Source organism: Eulemur rufifrons, chromosome 28 (assembly GCF_041146395.1).
Source record: "Eulemur rufifrons isolate Redbay chromosome 28, OSU_ERuf_1, whole genome shotgun sequence".
NCBI lineage: Eukaryota > Metazoa > Chordata > Mammalia > Primates > Lemuridae > Eulemur > Eulemur rufifrons.
In genome coordinates, this window is record NC_091010.1 from 9,880,614 (window position 1) to 9,900,546 (window position 19,933).

General features: G+C 37.9%; 1 protein-coding gene across 5 annotated transcripts in view; it reads left to right on the top strand.

Annotated features, from left to right (window-relative positions):
* NRG3 (neuregulin 3) overlaps positions 1-12,853 on the top strand; it is a 1,030,680-nt gene extending 1,017,827 nt beyond the window's left edge. The window contains exons 7-10 of one of the 5 annotated variants that reach the window (XM_069460365.1): positions 82-209; positions 4,933-5,103; positions 10,453-10,524; positions 10,765-12,850. In XM_069460365.1, the coding sequence (XP_069316466.1) occupies positions 82-209; positions 4,933-5,103; positions 10,453-10,524; positions 10,765-11,272 (879 nt within the window). In that variant the 3' untranslated portion in view covers positions 11,273-12,850. Of the gene's footprint in view, positions 1-81; positions 210-4,929; positions 5,104-10,452; positions 10,525-10,764 lie in introns of all 5 variants that reach the window. The other 4 variants (XM_069460367.1, XM_069460368.1, XM_069460369.1 and 1 more) reach the window with 4 other exon arrangements.
* The last annotated feature ends 7,080 nt before the right edge of the window (positions 12,854-19,933 follow it).

The window sequence follows — 19,933 nt, forward strand, 5'->3', positions numbered from 1 at the left end:
TCTCAGTGCCTCGCTGTGGTATTACAGGCCCTCCTCTCCTAACACCCTCCAGCTCAACTCTGTGCATGTGATTTCCCACAGTATTCAAAGGCGGAAAGGCATCCTGTGACTGCATTGGAGAAAATGATGGAGTCAAGTTTTGTCGGCCCCCAGTCATTCCCTGAGGTCCCTTCTCCTGACAGAGGAAGCCAATCTGTCAAACACCACAGGTACAGGTAGCTAATCATGGTGGGAGGGGCGCGGTCACACTGTGTGTATGCTGGACAGCCCATGCCGAGGAACAGCAGCACAACTCGGGAGAGATGATTGCTCTTGCTTATCCTGTAGTTCTCCATGGAGCAGATACTCAAGCAGCTCACATCAGGTAAACCAAAGACAACCAGCTTCCCCAGCAGGCAGCACTGCTCCCCCGAGAGCCTGCCGGAACTCTTAACAATACCCATCAAAGCCACAGACACAAACCAGTGAAAGAGATGATTGCATTCTGAAAAACCATTAAAAATATTTTTTTCTAGCTTGCTTTTTCCAGTATGCAAAGTGAATGGCTTCCGTAGGTACTTGACGTGATGGGCTCCAGGTCTTCCAACATGGTTCTTATGGGGAAAAAAAAAAAAAAAAAACTTTCCAGGAGGAAGAAGCCTGCAAATCTCCTTGGGTCTGTAAGATCATCTGTTACCAATGGAGTTGTACTTTCTTCTAAGCTAGCCCCATAAATAGGCTTTTTTGGAAAGAAAGCCAAAAAAATAAAGTTATTTGATACATTTCATAGCCTTCTAAAGCTGAACATGTCCTTCAGCATCTTCTAGTCCACACTTTTGTGTTTAATATTTGAGGAATGAGGGACTCCAAATATTGAAGGAATTTTTTCTAAACCAAATGGTGAAGTTTAGGACTAATGCTAGAAGAGATGATATGTCTATGTGTGTCCAAATATATATCCTGAATCTTTGTGGAAATTGTCAAGAGATTTAAACTTCCTTTTCTTAGTGAGAAGTACAGTATTTTAAAATTTGAAAAAATATAAAAAATTAATATTTTCAAAAGTAAAAGGTAAATAATAACTGTCACTCCCAGGAGTGAAAGATAAATGTTATTGACCGTTTGTTTTCACATACTGGGCAACACTTTGCATACCACTGTGCCAAAACATACATTATGAAAGAAAACTACTTTCTCCTTTGCCTCTTAATGAGTCACAGGGAAAGGATTTTATTGTTCCTGGCCACATTTTCCTTGAGATTTTTGGCCACTCTTGACACCAATCCTTAGCACTTGATGGTGATTTTTGTTCTTATTCTACATGAGTAGAGACTAAGATAGCAAGGGTTTGCCAATTAAAAAAAATGGTTTAAAAACCTTCAACTTGGGATTAAAATATGTTTGGCTCTTGGATAATTGCTTTAGCTGTTTAGTGCAAGGTTTGGTTTGTATCAATTGTTGCATTTATGGAATTTTTACAGAACATGTCATTTCTCTGGACCTAGTGGAAATTGTCTTAATTAGGGAAATAAGTCCAAAATTACCAGCCTTTTAGAAGACACATATTTTCTCCAAAACAGTATTTTCCTGCTGCTCATTATAACACGTGTTGAAGTAGCATTCCACCTTGTTAAGTGAAATAATTCAATATAATATTGCTCTAGTATTGTATTAACTATATTATCCTGTAAATGTTTTAAAGTTGACATTTTAAAAAAATTATGACTTCTAATATGTTTGAGCTGCAATACCTCTATTCCAAGTTCTTGTCTGTTTGTTTATATACTTCCTCCTCTCCTAAACTTGGCTTCTCCTATGGTTTCTAGGAGCTACTCACAAATTAAATAAGGTTGTCTTTATTTTTTTATTTTTTTTTTTTTTTATTTTTTTTTTTTTTGTTGAGACAGAGTCTCACTTTGTTGCCCAGGCTAGAGTGAGTGCCGTGGCGTCAGCTTAGCTCACAGCAACCTCAGACTCCTCGGCTCAAGCGATCCTACTGCCTCAGCCTCCCGAGTAGCTGGGACTACAGGCATGCGCCACCATGCCCGGCTAATTTTTTCTATATAGATTTTTAGTTGTCCATATAATGTCTTTCTATTTTTAGTAGAGACGGGGTCTCACTCAGGCTGGTCTCGAACTCCTGACCTTGAGCGACCTCGGCCTCCCAGAGTGCTAGGATTACAGGCGTGAGCCACCGCGCCCGGCCAAGGTTGTCTTTAAGAGACCTTCCTTTTTTTTTGGTTCAAAGACATTACAGTATGTGTTGGCATGCACTGTGTCCTGGTACATAGTCAAAAGTTGACTTATAAAGTGCTTTCAGAACTTTGTAAATTATAGTTTAATATATTATAGCTTTTGTTTTGTAAAACATGCAATAGACTTAAACGTTTTCATGATTGATAACCAAGGCACTGATTTATATATCCTGCAAACTGCACCATAACTTCTTGAATGCCACTGGGTTAGAAGGCTTGAATAGTTGATTGATCAGTAGGTATACAACTGGTTTTTAAGACAGGTCACTTGTTCATGCTGATAGACTTCATTGTTGTGACAGTTTAGTGAGCTCTGAATAATTAATTTCTTTGTGTACACTGCAAATATGACTCATTTGGATAACTCAATTATGAAACAAAGCTATTAATTCAAAGTCATTATTTCTAAGGTTTAGTTTTAAAAAAATCCTCCATCTGTTTAAAAAATAAATCTATCATGGCACGTCCTATTTACTGCATTATATTTTGGCAATATAGCTCACTTATTAAAAGCACATATGTGAGGGACGGTTTTGTTTGGTTTTTGTTGTTGTTGTTTTTAACAGTGAAGTAAGTCCAGTGGTTAGGATCATCCTTTGAAGTGTCAGCTATGGCAGAAGAAGTAGGTGAACTCATGATGTTGAGCACCTACTATGTGCTAGACTCCATGCTCAACATTTTGCTTATTTCTCTCTTTTAACTTCTATAGCAATCCTATAAACACTCTATTTTCTTTTGCCAGTCCCCTCCTGCCCTGTCATCTACTCTATACCTTTCTTGCCCTGCCCTGTGCAACAGGAGGGCTGCAGACTCCCCTGGCCTCTGGTTTCTGTTGGTTCATATGAGGAACAGACAAGAGCTGGGAGGGCAGGAGGAGAGTGAGGTCATGGCACTGCCCCCTCCCTCCCTGCTTGGTGCCTCAGTTGAGTCCCTCTTCTCAGGGCCACAGAGCCTACCAGGTGGCCTTCTTACAACTTGCCTTCTCTCCATTCTGGTAGCTGCTCCCTCTCTTTGTCCTTTCAGTCAGAGGGATAACAACAGCTTCCTGTTACCAACCCTGAAGTACAATAGTGTCCCTCTTCTTTTTCCTCTCAAACACTGAACACACCTTTGTAAACAGTAGAATCTCCTCAAATGACACAGTGTAAAATGTCATCTGTCTCCCTTCGGGACTCTGACCGGTTTAAGTACCTCCCCCAGTATCATGCTTCTGGCACCGTACAGATCTGAGACTTACACCCAGGTACACCGAACTCTGCGCCCAAGTCTCCATACCCTGCGGACTGCACCATTGCCGCTGGATGGTAGACAGAAGTAGGAAGAAAGGGAAACAAATTAGCTCCTTATACTTGTGGACTTAGCGACCTAACTAGACGTGCCTGTTGTTAGGCATTTTGGGACAAGTCATGCAAGAAGTATCGTGATAATGAATGAGGGTGTAATAATGTTGCCAGACATGATCCCATGTTTGTACAAATTCAGGAAGTTGATTTTGACCCGAGGAACATAAAAGTTTGATCAGTCACATTGCCAAAGCCAGGAGAGTGGCCACTAGCCCTCAAATGTCACATTCTCAAACTCTGACCTTTAATAATATTTACAACATTTTGTTTTGTATTTATTAAGTAGATATAACTTAAATATTAATGAGAGAAAAGTGACAGAACTCTAAATACACTGATATGGGTAAAATGCCTTTGGGAGAACTTAAAAGATTTATTGAAATTTGGAAGATTTTTTAAATCTTTTTCTACAGTCTTGTACATATATTTTCAAAGTTAAATGAGAATGTGACACAAAATTCACAGTTTACTTATTATCTGAGCACCGCAGAACCAATTTGACCACATAATCCAGCATCTCACGGAATGTCTACACATGAACAAAGTTCTCCTCACCAATCTGCAGGAGGGTAAATTCAGTTGGGCAGAGAAGAGAATGGATGTGGAGTATGAAATGAGTCAAGTTAGCAATGAATTTTAACAGCACCTACTTCTTCTTTTGTATATAACCTATGTAGGAGTTCTCACTTTGTTAAGGATTGTGATAAAACCCACTCATGTCTTCTGCCCTTGATGGCATCTATAAACACATGAAGATTTGAGAATTTGGAAGTATGAGTCAAATAAAATATATAATCAGATGTTTATCAAAAGCAAACTCAAAAGAAAAAATAGTTTCTCAAGATTGATGAAAATCTGAGGCAGTGAACTGGGAATTTAACACATATGTTAAGGAGAGGATGCCAATTAAAATAGGGTTTGTTTATTCTATCACCAACAAGTGAAAATTTCTCCAGAAATCCCTTCTGGGATTCTGTGTTTCTTTCTTGTCAGTGTCTAATAAGAAGGCTGTTTAGAGACAGCTACTGCGGCTTGAGTAATCCAGGTGGATGGGAATCAGGAGCGTGAGAATTCCTTCAGCACACCCCTTATCTCTGGAAACCTGCGATTATTTTCATCAGTTGTGCTCTAAACTGGAAAGCCAGAAACACAGGAACTTCTCTTTGTCTCAGTGTCTCCAAGAGTAAAGCGGATTGGGTAACTCCTGCTGCACTCCTGACACATATACTACATCCGTGGCTGGCCCTTGGCCTAAGCTTTGAGAATCTGAGTTGCTAATGCAGTGTTGTGAAGTTTGGGCAGCCACCCATGAGGCTATTGCTATGATCTCTCTTTTTTTCCCCCCACCCCAGCAGGAGTCTCTCCTCTTGCTGCAGCCCAGGGCAAAGGAGTGGAATGCTCCACAGGAATGCCTTCAGGAGGACACCCCCCTCGCCCCGGAGTAGACTGGGTGGAATTGTGGGACCAGCATATCAGCAACTTGAAGAATCAAGGATCCCAGACCAAGATATGATACCTTGCCAAGGGTAGGTCTTAAAAGCAATGGAATTTGGGGAGGGTGTCTTTAATGCCATAGCTTTAAATTAAGTTGTAAAGTTTTGTGGGTTTTATTCATTGATTTCCTTATTAATTGGTTATTTGTGCTTACTACCATCTTTATTCCACAAAAGGTGAATGAACATTAAAAGAATAGGTACAATGGATATAGGTACCAGGGAAACATCATAGTGAAAAGAAATATAACACCAGGAATAAAGTAAATGTATTATAGATATCTAGGTAATATGTTATTACATCATTGCTAAAACAACTGGGAATTTGTCATTGATTTGAAAATAATAATAATAATACATGTTTCTTAGGAGGACTAAAGTGTTCCTTTACCTGTAGGTTAGAAAAATGAAATGACTTAATTCTCTAATTAGTATTTTGGATAATATCCTAAGCAATAACCTATAGCACACACAGTGTCTGCATCCACTGAGCTTGAGTGTGGAATTTAGGTCAAAGCTGAGAGAATAATGTTACAGTACAGGGGTGGAAGGGTGGGCATGACAACCACAGCTGCTGCTCCTTACAGTGCAAAAGCCGTCCCTTCTTCTGGTGGGCAAAGACCCTTACAGGGCTCCAAGCGTGGTGAATAGAGCTCATAATGAACTCTAGCCATCGTTCACATGGTTGGCATAAGCTGCCCAACCAAACATGGCAGCCTGTACTTAAACTTACTTTAACCGGGAGTTCAAGTCCTATTTCTGCCCGTTACTACTCATGTAAGTTTGAGAAAATTTTATCATGAGCTTAAGTTTTCTCATCTATAAATTGAGTAAAGTAATACCAGCCCTCCGTGGACTATTGGGTAGATTTTACAAAGTTGTATGTATAAAGAGCTTTTACCTGCCACAAAATAAGCAGAGAAGTAGTACTGGTATTTTTTTTTATCACAGTAATTATCATAATGTTATCATTAATTTCAAAAGCAACACAAATAGGATTTACTCCAGAAATTTCAGAAATCAGTTTCCTCACTCAAGCCAGGTTCTTGTTGCTCTAGTTTTTCTCTCTCTGAATGCACCAAGCCAGGATTCTATGCTGCTTTGGCCTGAATGATTTTTCCATACTGTCTATATCAGGCTAAAGACCAAAACAGATGGGAGGTCTAGCACGGAGCCTTACCTCTCTCTTTGCTGGGCATGAGATACATGGAACCGTGCCCTGTTTAACAAAGCTCAGCAACAGATTTCTTTAGAAAGACCAAAAGATAGGAAATAAATGGCCTGTGGCTAGGTTTTGTAATTTTGAAGCAATTCCAAATGGACTGTAAAAGGCATTTAGTACAGATTTAGGGTGACAGTTGCAAATTCACCATAACAGCCAAGTTGTCCAAAATGTGTAATTCAAGTCAAGAAGCAGTTTGCATTTCTCTTGGCCTTATCTCTGGAAAAGGGACTTGCATTTAGCCTAAAATATAACTAATCATGTTTCATACTGACTTTTCTTTATAAATCACTAATGATGCCTCTTAGGAGTATGACACACACTCTCTCTTCGTTTCTTTCTTTCTCTCTCTCTCTGTTCTATATATAAATGTATAAAATTCTCAGGGTGAATGTTAGGAGGAGAATGAATAGTGAGGGAAAATCAGCTTCAGAGATTTTGTGAGTGCACAGAACACCCAGCCGTGGTGGCCTTCCTTCTGTGGAGGCACTGTGACAGCTATCATTCCATGTGTTCTGGCTGCAAGGATGCTCTGAGCCTGTGGCAGGCTCAGGCCATACATACATACATATTTTGGGGGCTCAGAGATCTCGTTGGATGTTTAGGCAATGCAATCCCCTCCTGGGATGCTCACACGTATTGTCTGCATGGTAGTGGATTTGTTTTGGCTCAGTCACCATTGGGTTGGGAATATTCACTCCAGCTGGCTTGCCACAGGTATTTCCCTGTGTGTGATATGCACCCGATGTTGATAAATGGTGACTCTAAGCATAAGTCTCTGTGTGCTCAGCACAATGAATCTCAGGGAGCAATCTCATTCTCAGTTTTTGAAAACAGCTATTTTCCACTCCCGGGGGACTAACTGTCTCTCTGGACTGGAAATGGGATTGGTAATAGAATTTCACAGCTAAAGGCCCTCTTCAAATCTGGCCCTAGCCTGGAGGGGGAGGGAATGAATTTGCAAGAGGCATCAGCCATCTGCTCCTTGTTTACCAAGCATGTGGGCGCTGTCTGCTGCACTTAGGCTCCCAGGGTATGGCGCTTCTCTTCTTGGCATGAACTTCAGCCCAGCTTGAACCCAGCACCTATCTTCATGTAGTCTGGAGAAGGAGAGAGGTAGAGAGGAGATTCTTGAGGAACCTTTCCCCGATCAGAACTCTGGTCAGTGACAACCAGGGTAATGGCTCACAGAGCTTTGATCTGGCTTATGTCAGACACATCAAACCATAACAGTGTGTTCATATGCTACACAGAAAGAAATGGAATCACAAAAGTTAGATTCACATCTTAAAAGTAGAAGGGATGCAAAATATACTGAGTACCTACCACACCCAGCTAATAACAATATATTTCACTTCAGCTATTTAGAAATTTTATAGATGAATACACTAAGGATAGTAGAGTTTAAAAGGCTACCCCGTGAGGACATACACTGTCCCATGTAAAAGAGCTGACATTGAATACTGGCATTTCTGACTATGCAAACAACTAAATCAGAAAAGGGATGTGAAGAAAATCACATTCATGGCTGATGGTTTGCAAACAGAATATTTAATTGTATGGCTCCAGGGGGAAAGTGGATTCCTGCAATTTAGTCCAGCCATTCCATATGCTCCAGGAACTGAGTCTTGGAGTCCCCTAGGGAAACACACACTCCTTCGCCTGACCTGTGAATTACTGGGAACCAAACCAAAGTGACTAATTGTTGGAATCTTTCTTTTTTTAAAAGGATGCTTTGACTCACATAGTTATAGACAAAATGCATTTGTGATTTCTTTGTTGAGGGATGAGAGGAAAGGCAATCCAAACTGGAATGACAAGCTCATGGCTCCAACTTGTGAAAGAGTCATTGACTCTCAATGGTTAAAGAACTTTGAACGTCTTTTAACTCTAAATCACATCTAGAAATTTAGCGCCCACTTAAGCTTCCACTGGAATACCAGTTCTGGGACACTCACAGCAACTCTAGGGAGGAAGTGAGGATACCACTGTGCTTCTGGTAGAACAGCACAGAGGGATTATTTCAGTTAGTCCTCAGAGAAATCCCTCTCCCCAGAGAGTAATCAAGTAAGTATTACTAGCTGATCGTTTTAATTGATGGGAAATCTAAAGGGAGGCTGCCATTTGTCTGATATTCCAGAACCTGTAATGGTGTTGGGACTTGAAATCATGTTTGATTCAAAGCAAAATCACATACTGGAGAATTCTCATTGTCTAGAGCCCATCTTTATGTTATGGTAACATTTTAGATTTCAGTTATTGCCAACCATGTGTTAAATACCAGGCTTGGGAAGTGACACAATAATCATCAACTGCAATTCCTCTTTCTCATCTAAGCTCTTAATTTTCCGCACTCAGGCATATTAGAGGAATGCTCCAACTTTGGTATGAATTGCCTTTGATAATGTCTTAGCCACGCTATGTTGTTGTCTTGTTGAATTTACCATTTAAAAATATCCCCTAAGATACTTACCCCTTTATCCAACATTTTTACGAATAATGTTTAGATCCTGGTGCAAGAATTTGTACCTGTCACCATCACATTTCAAATTATTAGATTCCACCTGCTGATACACCCTGATTATATGCATGTGAAATATGATTTTACTTGAGCCATATTTCTTGGCTCTGTTCCACCTGATCTGGGGAGCAAACTTGCTATATCTTCATACACACTAATGAGGCTAACAAGATAGTGCTGAGGACAAAACACAAGAGCCTGAAATTTGTCCCCTTTCTTCTTATTGAAATTAATTCATCGATCAAAACCTATAGGCTCAGATTTTCAGCCATATAACACTAAAGTGAAAGGAGTAAGATCCCCCAGGGAATTCCCAAATACATGGCTGTACAGTTTGTTTGAGTAAAGATTATATATCCCCAAAGAGGTGTTCCGGTTCACCTTAGGGTATCCATTTATTAGCAGCCTCTGACTTTGATAGTAACTAGAATACTGTCACTTGGGTTTAAATTCTTCCTCTGCCGCTTACTAAATGTATAATTTGGGGCAAGTCATTTGGGTGCTTCTCAGGCTAGTTTACTCCTCCATTACACAGTAATAATAATAAATAAACTGCAAGGTCTTTAAAAAATAAAATAAGGTAATTGGAGGTTAAAATGATTTCTAAAAGCACTATACAGATGTTAGCTGTTGTTATGTTTAAAAATGAATATTGGGATATAAAGGGAGCATTTACCTTGAAGATGTGTTTTTATGTTCATGGGTTCATTCAATCAGTTTATCGATTGCCAACTCTGTATCAGGCACAGTAAGAGTGGATAGAACTACAAAGACCTAAGTCTCTTCCTTATCTTTGATCACTGTCTGGTGGAAAGACAGACCTCTGAGATGTTTCCATCATATCCTTCCAATACAGACTTCTATTTAGTATGCAACACACTTCATCGCAATTGCTATCTACCTGTATAAACACAATTTTTAGTTACGTTATAATGTAAGTCAAGGAAATGAGATTCATTAAGTGGTGGGTTAATATGTTTAAATTGTGTGGAAATACTAATGTTTAAATAAAGGAAAAATAACAGAAAATGGAATTTAAAAACTACTGCTCAAGTTTCAAAAACCCCTTTCTATGAACCTACTGTATATTTGTCTCACTTTCTGTCATGGGAAAGCTCAGAGGAAGATTTATTAGCCCTCTCAGGCAAGGAGGAGACTGGCCAGGTGGTGGCATTCTGACCTTACGTGCATGGCACACTGGTGTTCTTGACAAGCCCTTGCCATGCACCGATGCAGCCTAGCTTTCCTGGCTTCAAGAACTGTCTGTAGAAAGCCGCTGGACTGATAGACACCCTGTGGAACCCACTTCATCTTCATTCCTGGGCAGGCAAAGGAATTGGGTACCTGCCATCCCCATCTTGAGGCTCAGCAATCTGCAGAGAGAGTTCTGTAGAGCAGAGTGCTAGTGGGAATTGGATCTGGATTCCCTAAAATCAGCGATAAGCAAAATCTCAGGAGTGTAGGACCCTGATGCTTAATATCAGGTTTCAACTAGGTTGGCCACGAGTCTACTGGACTAACCCAGGGCTGAGAGGGTGGTTGAGTTGATGGAGTGGAGTAATGCCATTATGGGTTTCCTGTGCGTCACTATGGAAGGGCCACACTTACCTGCTCAACCCCCATTTACTTTGTATTCTAGGATAGAGGTCAGGAAGACTATATCCCACCTGCCTATACAGCTGTGGTGTGTTGAAAGACCCCTGGACTTAAAGTAAGAAGATCTGGGTTTGAGTCTCAGTCTGTCACTTATTTTCTGTGTGACCTTGGGCAAGTCACTTCACCTATCTGAGCTTCAGTTTACTTATTTGTTTAACTGGGAACATAGTATCCGTCTCATGGGGTTGCTGTGAGAATTCAGTGAGATGATGCATGTGGAAAGTGCTTTGTGGATTGAGTATTGCTCTAACAAAACACAGCAGAAAGCATTTGTAACACTTTGTTTCTTTTTCAGGTATTCATCGAATGGTTTAAAAACCCAACAAAATGCATCAATAAATATGCAACTGCCTTCACGAGAGACAAACCCCTATTTTAATAGCTTGGAGCAAAAGGACCTGGTGGGATATTCATCCACAAGGGCCAGTTCTGTGCCCATCATCCCTTCAGTGGGGCTAGAGGAAACCTGCATGCAAATGCCAGGGATTTCTGAAGTCAAAAGCATCAAATGGTGCAAAAACACCTACTCTGCTGACGTTGTCAATGTGAGTATTCCAGTCAGCGATTGTCTTATAGCAGAACAACAAGAAGTGAAAATATTGCTAGAAACTGTCCAGGAGCAGATCCGAATTCTGACTGATGCCAGGAGGTCAGAAGACTACGAACTGGCCAGCGTAGAAACCGAGGACAGTGCGAGTGAAAACACAGCCTTTCTCCCCCTGAGTCCCACGGCCAAATCTGAACGAGAGGCACAATTTGTCTTAAGAAATGAAATACAAAGAGACTCTGCACTGACCAAGTGACTCGAGATGTAGGAATCTGTGCATTCTATGCTTTGCTCAACAGGAAAGAAAGGAAATTAAATACAAATTATTTATATGCATTAATTTAAGAGCATCTACTTAGAAGAAACCAAATAGTCTATCGCCCTCATATCATAGTGTTTTTTAACAAAATATTTTTTTAAAGGGAAAGAAATGTTTCAGGAGGGATAAAGCTTACCACTGAAGCTTTTGGGTAGAATTCTGAATCCAATTTCAGTTAGTCCCAACACTGCCCTCTTTGGCTCTTAGAAGATGTGGGCGATTCCAGACCTTGGTCCCACAGTGCCAGTGTCCTCGTCAAAAAGCACTGGCAGTTACCTGGTTTCAAAGACAAGAGCTGTATCTGGAGGGTGGATGCGCCAGTGAGCAAGTGGCCCTTGCCCTTTGGCTTGCCAATCCCAAGCCCTAAATTTCTATTCACCCAATAGCCTCATCACAGGTTATGTCATGTCAACAAATGTAGTGTTTTCTATTTGATTTTCGAAGAATGGCACAAAGACTCTGGAACAGGAAGGAGGACAGGAGATAGAGTGGGTGATCAGGGGGCAATCTTAACTATTCTTGTGTGCCATCTTCCTCTGAAATTTGAAAGCGTAGAATTTCAGAGGGAGGTATAAATTTATTAGAGAAAAGAGACAAAAAAAATCACAACGTCGTGTCACTAAAATCATGCTAATAGAAATGTTTTTCCTCGAGATTGTTTAGAAGCTCTGGGGGAACCTTTCGCAGTTTGTGTGTGCCCATGTGCACGTGTGTGTGTGCGAGTGAGTGTGTGTGTGTGGGCTTGCTCACTCGAGCACATATGCTGTATGCACATGTGTTCATTGTGCGTGTATGTGTGCATGTGTGTGTGTATTAAGCTTGCTAAAAATTGTTCTGAGACATCAGGGAATCTATTAAGAATATTTAGAAAAGAAATTCCCTCTTAGATCTGTTCACTTAAAATTTTTCCATTACGTATAAAGTTCAGTAAGTTCTTAAATCAAGGTCACTTGCATGGTGGGGTCCTCTAAAACTCTTGACAATGTCTAGACCATTTTCTGATGTGAGTACTTTTGAGAGGAATAACTATTGGCTCATTAATGAGATTAGCATCACAAGGCAAGTTAATTGAGGATGTGTGTTTGCTTTGAGTCATACCTACTTAAATTATTTACACAAGGCAATTAACAAATTGACAGTTACTATTTGCTTTCTCATCATCCTCATTACCATTTATTTTATAGCAAGTCTACTACTTGTGGACCAAGGCATCGGCTTCTGTAGTTAATATGGGAAGAATAAATTGTTGAAACCACAAAGCCCAGACTATTCAGTTCACAAGAAGCCCCCCAAAGAACAGTAAATTGTGTTGTATGTTCATTTGGAATAAAGCAATATTTTTACCACTGCTAAGGTGAACTGAAACCTCTCCTGAAGATGTCTGTTTATTTACCCTCACTTTCATGGGGCATCCAAGGAAATTAGTGTTCACATACCCAGTCTTCTTCCAATTATTGGTGGTGTTGAGTTGTTATGTTTACACTGTTTTAAATAAAAAGGCACAGTATTTGAAAGTATATAAAAGATTTCTTTTACTGCAGTTTGGGGAAACTTTGGCTTAAATTTCTTTGTGGAAGACTCACATTCCACGGAAAGGGAATGTAACTATTTCTGAATCAGGCAGTGAATATGTACAAGTCTTATTTCAGGTTAAGTTGTCTCTGTTGAAAATACATTGAAAATTGCTCTTTGAGAACATTTGTTCACAATAGACATAATGACATCCAAAGGAAAGAAAGAACAGTATATTTTTATCAGAACTGCTTAACGGAAATTCAAGGTCTCAAATGATGAAAACACTTCAGTAGAAATAACAAAAGGTTGTATGACATTGATTAGTTGTCCCATGATAGTTCTGGTTTTTTTTTTTAATATAGAAGTCACGTTGTTTGAATTTTAAAAGATCTTTTAAAATTTTTAGTGTCTAGATCATCTAAGTTCTCATTTAAAAATATTTTATCTTTGGAAAAATTTTAGAAAGACGGTCTTAACTGACAGATGTATAAGAACCCCATTAGTTGAATATCCAATACGTTATTTTGTTGAAATTTATCACAGTTACCAAATGACTAGAAGCCTTCACAAGTCTGTTGAAGTCAACTTTGTTTTTGTTTTTTATACTAAGATGTTAGCTGTTGCTTATCTGAAGGATCTATTGAGAATTCACTGTTAGGAGGATATATGCTCTGTGACTCACTGCAGTTATTTTAATATATTATTTTACACTGAAAACATTAAGATTGTCAGTGAAACTTGAGTCTTGATCTAACTAACCCTTTATTTAAGAAAAAATGAAGTACAACCATATACTATGTGATTATAACCACCACCCCGTGTATTCTAAACAATGTGAATATCAGGCACATCCATGGGCAGTCTTAAATAAGTTTAGAGATACAGTTACATCCTTAATTAATAGTCAAGACGAAGTCCTCTGTAAAGAGCAAATATTAATGATTACTTTCAGTGGTTATTTGTCTCCTTTTGAAACACGATGTTCTCATGTGAAAAGTGTCCAAACTCCAAATGCAACTCCTTGGGCACTAGCTGACTAGTGCTGAAGGCATCAAGACATTCAAAGTTAATCTAACACAACAAACACCCAGAGCCATCAGTACTTTGTCCTTCAAGCTCTTGTGCGTATAGGGAAAAGTGCTTATTTCTACAAAAAATCTTTGATTTTGCTTTATTTTTCTTGTCTTTATTATGTGACTAGAGATTTGGAAATTTGTAATTAAATAGACTACATATTCATTATTTACTGGTAAATGAATGCTACCATTATTTTTTACTTTAAATCATGTACTGATGTCTTTTTTTTTTTTATAAAGCATATGTTATTTCTAATTTGCCAGTGACTACTGTGGAATGCTGTTGTTCAAAATATGTTGACCCATCTTATGGTAATAAGAAAAAATAGAAATGATGTTAGAAAATGAGCATCAAAATTTTCTTCCTGAATTCCCTATGTACATTAATTGCTGTATGTTTTTACACGCTGGTCCAATATCTACCTTGCTAGGGGTTAAGGACTAAATATTTGTAAATTTATCACACCTTCATAATTTACATTCTTTCTAAGTAGCAATAGCAAGGTCCTCTGGAGGAGGAAAAGTGCTATTTATAGGACTTCACAAATTAATCTGTTTTGATTATAATAACATATCAGACCTACCAAAAAGAGAACAGAAGGGCCAGCAGACTTCAAGAGAATGCCCATTGGCTTACGGATCGAATGACAGCTACAGTGGAGTGGGGCCCCTGGTGCCCATGGCCAAGGCATCAATAGCCAGGTCACTACCAGAATATGTTTGCTGGATGCTGCAGTCATGCACACCTATCCTGCAGTACGGTGCTATAGAAAACCATGACTCCCTGAGTGTGTGTGTGTGTGCGTGTGTGTGTTGAGGCGGGAGGAATGGTGGTCCTTTTGATTCCAGCCCTATAAACCAGAAAATATTACACTGAGACAAGTGCTGTGAGACATTGCTCAAAAAAGCATAAAGTAAATTTAGGAACATAGCAGGCGGGGTGGGATTTTTATTTGACCTTTTGGTACTCGGGAGATATTTTATATATAAAGAATACTTTTTTATTATTATTCAATTGTATAGATTCAGTGTTTTCAATGGCTAGCATGTCTATAGTGTGTTTGTACTCTTGTCTTTAGAAATTCAATACTCATCTAGGCAAAACCAGCACAAGGTTTCTGGGCTGTTCTCAATTTTAAATACATCCCAATATGCCCTGGAAAATGAAGCCTTTAAATAAGCTTTATCTCTTCCTCTTTCATTCTTTCTTTCCCTTTTAAAGAAATAGCGAGGGTAAAGGAAGAAAATCACTCCTTAAGATACATATTGTTCTCTTATATTAATCTGTTTTCTGCTATGACCACACACACACACATACACACACATCTATTACATTTGTGTGTTTGACTATTTTAGTAGCTTTATTTTTACTTAATTTAGCAAATATCAAAATGATCGCCTCATGGAATGCCAATGAAATCAAAGCATTTAGAGACAAGCCAACTTGGCAACACTTTGATCATACAGGCATTTTCAGTTCCTTTTCTTTCTTAGTCAAGCAGAAATAGCCTTGGATTGGAAAAGCCACAAGATCCTAGAATAAACTCTCTACTAGATTATCTCCTAGAAATGAAAATTAAATGATGGGTGTCAATGATTGTTGTCCCTCCAGTGTGTAATGGTCTCCAATGTATTTTTTACAAATTTAACTGTAATTTCTCCCAAAGGTGCCTAAACATGTACCTTTGACTTCTAGTGCCCACTGAACTCTAGTAATAACAGTGTGTGTGTGTGTGTGTGTGTGTGTGTGTGGTGTGTGTGTGTGGTGTGTGTGTGTGTGTGTGTGTGTGTAGTGAAACGAGTTACTAAGTGCTAATGTCGGATATCCCAGTGAAGATAATAGCAGAGGTGATCAGACACAATCTTGGTAAAAATAGAGAACAGGTTTCTAGTACTTTCATAATTTTTGTCACGAATACCTGTATTAATTGCATGTGTATTGTTGCCTATGAAAGAATTCATTGTGTGATAGCAAACTATCTTATTATTGGAAATGAATTAGAAAATCTTTATATTGAAAGTTGTCTTTGTGAAAGCTTCTAACATATCTGTATTACATAAGAATATCTTCATGACCTCATCTGTCAGATAAGGTGGGTGATCTAGTTCATCTTTGATTTCTCTTCTAAATTGATATCTTGTTATCTAGTCATCCTAACTCAGACGTTACCTGGTCACTTGTCATTCAGTCACTTCAACACAGTTCTTTATAAAGTTAATGGCTGTAATTATATCTCACTAAGACTCAAAAATCCCTGGAACCTGTGTATCAATCTATGAACCAGGTTTATACTTAATTTCCATGGAAAAATAGGCAGGATTGTTTTGGGGGTTGTTTTGAATGTATGTTTACCTAGTACAGGTAATAAGAAGGGAAGGCCAAGAAAATATCCAATTCCAAAGCTTGAGAAGGTCAAAATTTGCCTTCTATTTTTTTTTTAAGAAATTGTGATGATTGATTAAAGATGGATTAAGGGGATAGCCAGAGAAGGCATGAGACCTTGAAGATGTTCTTCTCTTACAAAGGCAGTGGACACATTCTCACTGGATATACATAAATACAATATATTTATTGATATTCTTAATTATTTTCATTTCAACCTTTTTAACATAAACTCTCCAACTAATAATTAATGAATTCTCTGGAGACATTTCCACATCATGGTTGAGAATAATCCTATTTTTGACTGCACAATTGACAAAAATTTGCAGGGTTTACTTGCTTATTTAATTTTGGCTGTAATTGCTGTTTTTGACAAATCAATATCTATATTCTCTTCCAAAAGCATTCTGACTAGCATTAATCCTTCCATATATAATTTGTCTTGGACAAGATCCCAAAGTTCTACTCTTCAATAAAACAATGTGAAATGTTAAAATATTTGAATCAAAGACAGTAAATTTAAGTTGTGTTTTTAAAGTTACAAGGAGCCTTTGTAGTAGTTTATAAAATTGAATTAGGAAAAAAAACAACATTTTTTTGAACAAGTTGTTGGTGTAGAGATGTGACGAAGCACTCATGGAACCTTGTTACACTCTACATTGGTGGTGTCCTTTCTGAAATAAATTTAAATGTAAGGGCTTTAAAAATTACACACACACACACTGCCACAGTACACATGATGTGTGGAAACTCAATGACATGAAAGACTTTGGATTCATATATCTTTCACAGAAAATGAATGTAGCAAGAAAGTGTAGTGGTGACTGTCTAAGGTTTATTCGTGACAGCCTGCTTTGGATTCCTGTCTTTCTCAATAAATGTCTGCAGAATAGATACATTTGTTCAATCTCCTACAAATGGAAGAACATTTAAGAACTCACCTTAAAAATCACTACCCATTTACCAGTGGCCACTGTGTGTATTTTAAAGATAATTACAGGGAAATACCTTTGTTCTTATTTTTGCAAGTATGCAATTGTACACATTGAATATAAATCATAAATGAATTCTCTGACTCTTAATGATTAATACACTTTAGGCCAGGCAATATGACCCATGCCTGTAATCTGGGGCACTTGGGAGGCTGAGGCAGGAGGATTGCTTGAGGCCAGGAGTTCAAGACCAGCCTGAGCAACATAGTGCGACCCTATTTCAAAAAAAAAAAAATAGCCAGGCATGGTGATGTGTACCTGTAGTCCCAGCTACTCAGGAGGCTGAGATGGGAAGGATCACTTGATCCCAGGAGTTCAAGGTTGCAGTGAGCTGTGATTGCACCACTGCAATCTAGCCAGATGACAGAGTGAGATTCTGTCTCTATAATAATAAGCATTCTTTATTAATCCATTTGACCATATTTTAAATAAATAATGTAAATCACACACAGAAGAATACATGTAAAATGGTCAGGAGAATATTTTCAATTGTCATTTAAAAATTATGGGAAAAAAAATCTCTCATACCTCTGATAAAAAAAAAATTGTGTAAAGGAGTATACATACGTGGATCTTCTTTGTTTTCTTTGGAGAAACCATTTCAAAATGGAGTCCACTACCCTGTGGGGATATGGAGGCTCTGGGAAATATGCTAGATGCGTGGCCCACCTCATCTTTGTAAAGTTTATGTCCATTATGTCGGTATTTTGTTTAGGGGGAGAGATATCATACTGCTTATTAAAAATTAAGATGTGAATTTAATGATCCATTTGCATCCTGGCATCAAGTACGTTTCATCCATGGCGGAAATCCTTGACTACCCCTTCCCAGTTGTGCCTCCTCAGTATCCTTTGCTGAAGCCGCGCACAGACTCCTTCAGGTTGTGTTCTTGCTGCTGGTACCACTCATCTCATTTCCCTTTTATTACACAGGGAATTTTCAGCTAAAATGACAGACCAATGTGATTTTGCAGAGAAAAATAGCTTTGTTCATTTGAATTGTGTCAGTAGAGGAATAAACTAGGAACTTTTAAAATGTAAATGATAATAAGGTTCATGACTTTAGCCACTATCTTCTCACATACAGACATATCCTAGGGCCCAGTAATTTTCCTATATTATTAACAGACTTTTTGACCTTCTTAGAATTGCTTCTTACAACAGCATTTTCCATTTTGTAAGAGAAAGACACAATCATCCATGTGTGTAAAAGAACAAAACAATAAATAAAATAAAATCATCATTCGTTAAACAATGAAATAAACCAATAACAATGTGTGTAAAGGCTTTAAGTAAAATATTAACTTAAAAATCAAATAAAATCTTAGGCTAAAAATAATGTAAGGGAATATTAGGCAAATGGTTGTGCTCAATAAAGTGTTTTTTTTTTTTCCATATCTCTTCTCTGTAAACTAGATGCATTTTCTATAACAATAGTTCATTTCGTTTTAAAGAATTACTTACTGGACACTAATTATGGATATCAAGATCAAACATTTAAATATACTAAAATGTCTACTTTTGCCATATGTTCTAACTTGACACAAAATTTTTGAAAATCTGTGTTTAAGATAAAAAAAAATACAGATTTGTAAAAAGTAATCATTACATCTTAACCTGTCTTTATTTTCTCTCTGGAAACTTTCATTGAATGCCCCCATCTTTTAAGCTAAACATAGAGGCAGCTATTGAATCGAATGTGGGGGCAGACGAAAATATGTTTTTAAAATTTCAATGAATGACACAGGTAAAAGGAATTGCAGTCTTCCTTGGATCCAGACAACCTAAATAGATGAAAAGCACACCATTGGAGAAACGGGGGATTCTTTTGTTTAAGAAAAAAAAGAGGGAGCTTATCCAGCAGATTTCAGCTTAAAAAAAAAAAAAGGAATGATCCCTGTGAACCCCGTCTTTAATGTAAAAGAAGGGACAGGAACTTAATGTCACGAACATTTCCAAAAGAGATAGTTAGATTTAACTATCTAGATAGTTAGATAGTTAATGGTTTACTTTTTTATCTTATTATTTTAAAATTAATGTTACTGAAAGTGGAAAAAAAATTTAAAAATCAACCATTCATTCACCTATGCCAAGACCATAAGGACTTATGTCCTTGTATATTTCCTTCTTATTTTCCACATATGTGCCTATTTTTACAGCATTATTTTCCAACTATGTTGTATTATAATGTAAAAAAATAATGTCATACTGTCCCATGGCAATACATAGTTTTCATAAACATTTAAGACCACATAAATTTTAGCTTGTTTTTATATTATGACTTACTTAGACGTTCTATTATTATTTGACACTCAAATTGCTTCTATTCATTCACTACCATAAGTAATTCCACAATTCATATTATAACACATGTTATTTTTTCTTTCATTTGGAAAGAAACTGCAGATCCATGAACAAGTTTTACAGGGTCTGTAAACACTTGAAATTGTAAGTAATGTTTGTGTAAAGGTTAGTATGTATATTTTTTGGTGAAAAGGAAAAGCCTATAACTAAAAATTGCGTAAGGTTTGTAAAGAAATCTGTGCATCTCAACAGTTAAGGGTAATTCCTTAAATAATTTCCTGGTTATACATTGCAAGAAATGGTATGGCTGGGTCAATGAGTATGACCTT